Source organism: Lissotriton vulgaris, chromosome 8, assembly GCF_964263255.1.
Source record: "Lissotriton vulgaris chromosome 8, aLisVul1.2, whole genome shotgun sequence".
Classification (NCBI taxonomy): Eukaryota; Metazoa; Chordata; class Amphibia; order Caudata; family Salamandridae; genus Lissotriton; species Lissotriton vulgaris.
The window spans coordinates 1,576,835,483-1,576,844,715 of record NC_141696.1 but is presented as its reverse complement, the minus strand read 5'-3'; the positions used below and the strand labels follow the sequence as shown (position 1 = coordinate 1,576,844,715).

General features: G+C 44.4%; 1 protein-coding gene across 2 annotated transcripts in view; it reads right to left on the bottom strand.

The window, feature by feature from the left end:
• Nucleotides 1-1,940: 1,940 nt before the first annotated feature.
• PKNOX1 (PBX/knotted 1 homeobox 1) overlaps nt 1,941-9,233 on the bottom strand; it is a 362,665-nt gene continuing 355,372 nt past the window's right edge. For both annotated transcript variants that reach the window (XM_086935872.1, XM_086935873.1), the window contains one exon: nt 1,941-5,019. In XM_086935872.1, coding sequence (XP_086791998.1) covers nt 4,799-5,019 — 221 coding nt within the window. In that variant the 3' untranslated portion in view covers nt 1,941-4,798. The remainder of the gene's footprint in view (nt 5,020-9,233) is intronic.

Sequence of the window (9,233 nt, the reverse complement as noted above, 5' to 3'; positions counted from 1 at the left end):
AGGAAGTCTGAGTTGTCCTCTGATGGTACTAGAGGATCTGGCAATCGGGGAACATGTATGTTCTTTCCCATTACTTAATTGGATGGCTGAAATTTTCATGGATGATAACAACGACTTCCTATTGGAGGCAGTTGCAACGTATGGTGCTTATACGCAGCTGGATTGAAGTACAGATTTTTTTTTCTGCTTCATAAACACGTACTGAACTCAAGATTATTTTTTCTTTTTAGGTCTTCATTATTCCTTACATGTTTGAAGTCTTTTTTCACACCATGGCCGCCCATGATTGTGTTCACTGACTTAGTTATTTTAATTCGGATTTTTACTCCCAATTTGCAAGTTTGGCAAAATTACTGAACTTGGTTCTGTCTGATTCGAACTTGAACTCTGCGTTCTATGAAGCTTGCCCCAGTTATTGTGCGTTCCCTGAACAAGGGAGAGTGTAGTATGGTTTAGGGCCTCTTTTTTGCGTGCATGTTATGTTAGCATGGTTTATTAGAAGTTTAAACACCATTTTACCGTTTGCTGCTTTTTGCACACAACACTGCGTAGCTGTTTTTGCAAGTTCGCTTTCACGAAGGTCTATACACGAGAAAAGGTTTGGTTTTCGACATCTCTAGACATACATCGTGCCCCCAGTCTGTACAGCGAGTGATGAGCTGCCACGGTTATCATAACATGTGAGCCTGTTTATCTGCATTTCCGTGTAACACATTCTGGCGCCTTTATCATAGAACACTTGCCATAATTTCACACACTTGGAAGATTCCAGGGATGCAGAGAGACTTGCCGATCCAGATGTAATTTTCACTTACTGGGCGGAAAGGTAATGGGGTCCTCCAAAACAAGCTCAAGAGACCTTCTATAGCTTATAATACATAGTTCCTATATAGGGAGGGTGTTTAAACTAGGCACTGTATTACCTGTTTGCACTATCATTGTAATATTATTACTCCTTTTGTATTTTATGGAGGTCTAACCATGCTGACCATATTATTCTTAATCATATCTCTGCTTATGTTGACTAAAATACTGCGCATGAGATCACGTCGTTAAAATAAATATTTTAACCTTACTGTGTCTCTTTTTACTCCTGTTGTGGACTGGTATGAGAGTATAACAAAAGAGTGTGCTCACTTCCCACCATTCCTAAGTCGCATGTTCTAGGTTGTCTAATCATTGGTTACTTTGCTATAGGACGAATACCTAATGTGACACTAATTGCTAGCTGGTTGGGGTTTCTGTGTACTGAGGTGAGTTTCTGGTACACCACAATTCACTAATGTCCTAGGTCTCAGTGCACAGTTCTGTGTATGAGCAGAAATCCTTGCAACAAAAATACTTCTTCGAAGAAGAACAAGTTGCAGATGTCTGAGGCCAACTCTAGACGGCAGGAACATGCAGAGCATGTGTATCTACAGCCAATCATGCTATAAACATTATGTTTCTGAGCATAGCTCAGAACAGGGACTAGGTTTCAAACAATGTATTTAAACATCTGAGGTGTGGTGGCTCCTGGCACAGTTGGCATAGTGTGACTTTATCTCATCTGTTGCACTTTGGGTAATTTCTAATGATATGAAGGATTTTTCAATGTATTTTAACCCCTTCGCTGCGGCGGCAATTCCGCCGCAGTGCTAAGGGGGAGGCGGGGCCGCGCGGCGCTCCCGTGCTCGTGACGGCACCATTCCGTCACCAGCACAGCCCACCCGAGGCTCGCGACGGAAGGGTTCCGTCACGAGCATGGGAGGGGTTAAAGGAGATTTAACGTTACTGTTATTGTAATGCTACAAAGGGGCTTCCATCTCGACAAAGGGGGAATAATGCAAGCACGTGAATCTATGAAAGATCCAACGCTGGTGGAATATAGAAATTGCCACACAAGAGAAGAGAAAGCTGCCTATACAAGTGAAGCAAAAGGAACAATACAATGAAAAACATTAACAAATACAAAGAGGGTCACAAAGACCTTTACTTACATATACCAGACAGTCCTACTTTCTGAGGTAGGAATTTCAAAGAGTGAGCAGTACATAAACAAGACAGTGAAATTTATGAACAAAATATTACTCGCCCATGGTCATTATACGTTATAAATCAGACCAGTATAGGATATTGTTATCGTTATGTGAATTTATTCCAATCCTTCAAGATTCAGAACCTCTCAAAAAAGGAACTTTAGAGTTTTATTCTCCTTCCTTTGCATCATTGTCATTTTGAATGAAACCTTAATTTCCAATTCTTAATGAATTTATAAAAAATACCTTTTTTTTTTTAATCCAGTAATTTTTGGTAACTGGGAGATCCACATTTCCTGGTGAGAAGAACAGAGGAAGGATACAGTCTGGGAACAGCCACCCAGTCGGTACTATGTGCCATAGCCTGCTTCCAAGCCTCTGTTAGGGGTTTGGACACTTTTTCTTTTAAGATTGATACTTTATATTTAAGGTGCAAATAGTCTTTCAAACGTGCAACCAATCGACTTACAAAATTCCAAGACCAACACAAACTAGAGCTTCTCAAACAAGTATATAGATTCAATACAGAGCTGTACAACCTATTGTCCTTCGTCCCATTAATAACATGAACCACGCCCCTGGGAATACACAGAAAATCCACATGAAACTCTGTATCCAGGTCTTGAGGCCCCACGTGCAAGTTTGGGGAATCCGTAGGAAGACTCAAATCTCAATTCCATTCCTTCAAGCATTATGGTGATCTGGGATGCACATACAGTCCAGGCCTGGTCTCTAAAAATGTCCATGACAAGCTTGAACCAATGTGTCACGCTTGAAAGCCCATGTAGATCACTATAAGCCATTGGCCTCCAGTCCATGAGTAACATGGCCCTGTATTCAGGAAAGCATGAGGAAGATCCACAGGAACCCTTGCCAACCGACGTCCTTCGTCCTTCCACCAAGTAAAATAACAATGCTCCTTGACTCGTTCTATCTTACTTTTCCTAACCATAGATAAACTGTAATGCCACCCCACAAACATGTAAAGGCCAATCACCCACTAAACAAATGAAGAAGGGACTCAACATATACACATGGGGGCCTCACTGACGAAACACTCAAGAACATGGATCCGAGCTTCAAAACACATGCATATATGGTGCATCTTCCTCCATCCATGAGGTACATTCCCATATCCATCCTCACAGCCCAAATGAAAACAAACACAAAGTTCACATTGAACCCAACATTTCAGTCTCTCTAAAGGGAGGGCTTCTGAAACACACCCACTGCAAGCTGGTTGTCTGATGAACTAATTAACACCAGCCATGAATAATATGAACTGAGGCTTCATAAAACCACTTGACATTAGCTCTGTGGCCTCTGGGACTCTGTGCTATTGGAACAAAAATCCAGTATGTCTGCCTTTATGACTGATACACACACAAATACACACACATGCTTCACCTCCCTTAAATAATCAACTAACGGTGCACTACAACTCCCTTTCTCTCATCAACAGGATGAAACAGGGCTTTGGAGCACACTTCTCTCTAGGTTTACAGTTTAAGGCTTCATTCATATAATTCATAAGAAGGCCCATATGTCAAGGTCACCAAGCAAACTAAAAACTTAAATCACAGTCAATATATAGCCAGAAAACGACTCCTCCATGTCTCCAGATTTCACAGACAATTTGTAGTAAAAAGGCCAAATGAAAAATCATCCCACATCTCTCAGAAAACCAACTCAAGAGTAAAGAGTTAATCAGTAGATCTCAAAGCTCTTCCTCACTGAGCTAAGAATCAACTAGAACAAATGTTGTCCAAGTATCATCACCAATGTCTTCTGTGAATGCCCACAGAAAAAATGAACTTTAGCCACACCTTCAAAGACACACACATTATCCACAGGGATTTTCCAATTCCACCTACAGCCTCTTGTTAAAAAAGAACCAGGAACCTAGAAAAGGACGTTCACAGTTTATTTAATGTGGGCTCACATCACTTTTTTATCCCGTAAACATTAGCGGCAAATGTGTATGTGCCTATCAGAAACAAACCAGATATCTCACAAACACACTTCGCAGTAACTCCACGTCTACCTGTAGCACAACCCTGAGCACCACCAGCACACAGCTCACATGTTGTTTTGAGTTCCTCCTTAAGTCAAGATGAAAAAAGACTCAACAAACACTTCGCTCATTACAAGCATCGAAGCCCACAGCTTCACACACATTCTCAATGGCCACTCTTACTAGGCATATATGGAATACGAATGAGGACTCGCAAATACACTTTCTTTCCACCAGAAGCCCCACATCGCAGTCTATAAGATGAACAAGATTTGCCAGAAACACACAGGGGCACCTAAGGTCTCACATCTCACTTCCCTCAGGTGGGGTCCTTCATCTCGAAGGGGAGGTCCTTTGTGGTGCACTCCTTTGGCAGTCGTCTTACTCCTTCCTGGTGCTGTCCACTGTCACCTAAACATCTGGAGCGGTGAAATGACATCAGCAAAGTACGTGGCAGAGAGATGGGCAGCAGGTAAACTACAGGGCAGGGCGTGGTAGGCAGCATCATCCATTCTTCGTAATATCCTGAAGAGTCACTTTCTTTCCTCAGATAGCAATACTTGACCTCAGGTTTTCAGCTCACAATGAAAGTAAACCAGCAGTGGCGGGTGCATGAGACTTTAAGCTATGAAATACAAAAGATGCACCCATCTATGCCTAAATATAAAACAGGCCAGAAATAAAACGTGTAAAATGTTTGCTGTGCAAACTTTAAAAACAGTCTTTTGCAGTGTTTTGAGAGGTGAGACCCCTACATTTCAGTGTTCTACTGCAAGGGGTCACTGTTGTCCAGAACCAGCCCTGTCAAGTTTGATGTGGAGAGGTCCTCGTCGTCATCCTCCTCGTCGCTGCTGTCTAGTGTCTCTTCATCGTCGCTCTGCCCAGCCATCATCACCTGCTGCACCGCAAGCGTGGCCCCATCAGAGGACAGAGATTGCAGGCTGTCCACATTCATATTGACCGGAGTGGCAATCGTCACCACTGTTCCTATAACACAAGGAAAAAAGAATCAATCTACAACATAACCAGAAACCGTGGTCTCCGTCTATTAGACACAGCTTTTCTCCATCTGTTCTCATTTCAGCCTGTAAAATTCCATTAATTCTTTCCCTTTAGATCTCATCATCCCATCCATACATCTTTGGCACTATATTCATCCTCTGACCACTCTTGTCTGTCTTCAGACTCTCCATGAGACCCCCTCCCTCATCCTTTCAATCATCGAAGCTACTCTCCTTCCTACAGTTATTGTCATACTCTTTGGAGTGACCCCTCTATTAGGAGGGAGCTTCTAGACTGTAGCAAGGAATGCCTACGTAGAGTGTGAACAGCTGCACCAAGCCTACCTCAGTTTTGTTTCCCAGACCTGCCTCACCTTATTGTTGTTCAAATCAATGCAGCAGAAGGGTCTGGTCTTCCGCAGAGTACAGGGAGCACACATTGAGCACATGCAATGACACACACGGATCATGAGTGGAGGATGGGTACTGCCCACTCCACAGGTTAATGATCATTTTACATATTTGCAGAGGCTTTTTTATTTGTAGTCCTGAGAGAAGGCCGGTCACTATACTATGACTATATTGGACTCTTTAACTTCCTCTTTCGTGTAAGTGATTGATTGCGGGACGAGCGCACACCCGTCTGGGTTACGATCCAACACTTGCTTAGGGAGCTCCTGGCCATCTAGTGTCATCAAGACATGCAGTCAAGAACTGTGCCACTTTTAGGACACTTTGTCAGTAAGCTCGTTCATGATTGTGGCCATATAACCTGAAGTAAAAATATCTGGGATCACACCTCTCTTTGTTTTATAAAAAATAAAAAGCATGTCACGATCTGTAAGTGCTTAAAAAATTTTGCACCCTTTAAAAAAAACTTCTACTACTAGAAGTGCTAAAAAGGCTACTTCAACCGAACTACAGGGTGTTCAGGACAACATCAAAGACTGGGAGGGTTCAGTCAGACGTCAAGCCAAACAGAGATGGAGAGAGCCCTATTCGAGGTGCAGAACACCCTCATCGCTATATGGATCGTAGCCAACAGTACTATAAGAACGCCCAAACATGAGCGGCAGGGGGCATTGGAAAGAGCTCAGACCTTTCCTAAAAGGATTGAGAGACACAGGTGACAGCCCCTGGCCAAGCAGCCTGCAGAGTCCCACAGGGTTCATTACTTTACACAGTCCCAGCATACTGAAGGTTATTGCAAGACACTGGTGTATCATTCCACAATCATGCACAATATAATTCCACAGCAGGCGAACAGTAGATCAACCAAGATAGGATTCATTAATCGTTGATCAAAATCAGCAGTGGATGCTTGAAAAATGGCCAACCATCGATGGAGAGAAAACTGAGCGTTTACAGAAGAATCAGAGAAACCCACTTTATATTAGACGACGGCCATTCCACTGAAAAGTAAAGTTGAAACTCTGAACCCTGTAAGTCAATAGACTTTCAAACAATTGCAAACGTGGCGGCTTCCCAATCCCATTTCAAGGTACTTTGCGGAGCACATTATTTTTTAGTAGGATCCAGCGAAATCACAAGTTATAGCCAGGGTGGATTATTCTAACTGACAAATGTTTTGAACAACAAAGAAGAATATAGCTCAATGTCAGGTAATTCAAAATGTTCCAGTCCCAGCTGGGATCAACAGAGCTCCCTGTAATTGTGTTTCCTCTGGAAGACAAAACCTCTAGGGTGAAATATGATACTGCCCTAAACTACCCTACATCATTCACGTGTGACCTTATGAGAACATTTAAAGTAATTTTCAGCGCCATCTAAGATTAATAATGTAGTGTAGGAGGACATTGTCACCTCAGAGAATCATGTAATGGAAGAATTACCCAAAACACCTACTGCTAAATGAACAGGCGTGCTTTCACAAGAATTTAAACATACATTTGTTCTGTAGATGTGGGAGGAGGTTTGCATGAGCTCATTACCTCAAACACATCTATAGGTTTTGAGCTCCTTTAATGGATACCGACTCACTGACATGTCTGTGGGTGACCATGCCCACATCAAGTTTGTCTTTCTTTGAGCCGTTACCACTACCATCAAAGAAAGGAGGCGCAGGCGCTGCAGGAAAAGGCAAGCAGGGATGCCCCTGGGTAGCCATGTGCTTAATAAATGCTGCTTCATTCATTCATTCAGCAGGGGAACACCAACAGAAAGCTATAAAAAGACACAACATGTATTGGTTTTGCTATGCAGTAGAGTTTTCACGATCATTGCTCAACAAGCAGACAGAGAGCCTTATCTGGCATTTCAACAGAACAGAAAATCTACCACTTTCTAACAGAAAATCTCAGTATAGAGTGAAAGCCATAAGCTGAATTTGCTCCACAAATGTAATAGTATAATAAAGGATATTTAGCTGGAGGATCGTTTCCTTAAATTGGAGGATTTTCAGGTCTCTAGAAATTCTAAATGGGAGCTTAACTCTCTTGTGCAAGATGAGAAAGAGGCCATGGGTAGGAGTCTGAAAAGCGAACATGGGAGTCAGGAGGAGAAGTTGAGGTGAGGGTCAGGCACTGGTGGACAGTGTAAGAAGTCAATACTCATGGGCACGGTACAGAGATGGAACGGGGAGACAGTGAAGAGCAGGCGCACGTGGACAGAAAAGGTATGCCTCTCATTAACAGTCTTTGTAGCAGCCTTGGCGCGGCAGGCTGTGAAACTGACACACAGCCCACACTCAACAGGGCCCCGAGGCCTGCCCATTATAGGATGTGACCTCACGCGGTCCTCCTGCACACTGAGACCACAATAACCGACCCAACAGCCTGTACCGCAAACACCTTTAGAGAGTTAAAAGGTGTGTGATCTCTCCCTCTTGCTGGTACACCTGCGTGCTGGAAGGATAAAGTCCCAAACGGAAAGGAGGTAAGGAGGGCCAATGCGCTGCCTCGAATCACACTTGCCCTCAGCCTGAAGCAGGAAAGCCGCGCTGGACGAGGCCGTCGGGGAACACCGGAGCTCCACTGGAGTCAGGTTGGATGTAAACGCATTGCAGCAGCGGCAGACTTGGTGCAACAGCGGGGGCAGACTCGTGAAGACTTCAAGCCCCAGTATCCAGCGGGGGCAGAGAACGTGACCGGCAGCCCCTCCCCTCGCCACCGTCATCAAGCGTTTTTAACTGACTGTGATCTACCGCGACGCGGGACGCGCGCGGAACGAGCCGGGCGAAGCCCAGGCCCATTTAAGCCCGTTGTAGCCCGGAGGAGACCGGACCGGGCCACCCCTTTATCACCTGGCTTACTCTACTTTCCATCCGCCAGGAAGATTCGTAAGTACCTACCTGGGTGAAGCTCTGTAATATGGCAGCGCGCGAAAGCAGGAGTAAGGCAGTAACTTCAAGCGGGAACTTAACAGGGACACTGGATAACTTTATAATCAGAGCCAACTCTGTCATTGATCAGGGGATAATTCTAATGGAGCGATGAGTTTCCCAAGATCTAGCTCTCACCAAAAGATCCTCCCTGGGCCACCTTGCTAACGCTCGTACACCAGAATCCGTTATGCGAGCAAATACAATTGTCGTTCCTGCGATTGTACACAGTCCACCGATTTCCCAGGACCAGGGCCATATTCCCCCAGCTGAGCTGCTCCAATTGATAGAAGCTACAAATACTACCATTGTGTCAACCACAGCTAGCTCTCCCGAAAGACCCAATACTCGGCAACTGCAGGAGAGACGTGAGGGGGCGATGCCCAAGAGGAAGAGGGGGGCTGGCACTGTCACTGGAGGCAGGAAGTTCAAATTTGCCAAAGGTACCAGTAACAGTGACATAACATGTAAGCAAAAGGGGTCAGATGCCTTAAACTGCACGGACACACATGTTTTACCACCACTGCCTGTAACCTGTCCAGGAATAACTTCTCCAGGTGTGGATAATTCTATTGAGGAAACCCCGGCAGTGGAGGACTCCCTCATCGCAAAACTGTGCATACTATTAAAATCCTCCCTTCAACCACTTGAAGCGAGACTCATGCGGATTGAACAGCAGCTGTCCAAGATCGAACTAAATACACTAGAAATTGTTGAAATGAGTTGCATCCGGGTGGCGCACAATTGAATATTGTTCAGGGGGGGATTGTATCACAAAAACCTACCACCCCAGTAGAACCGCACATTCCTAAACCACCCATTGCAAACCCTCCTGTACCTGTGGACATATCTACAAACAT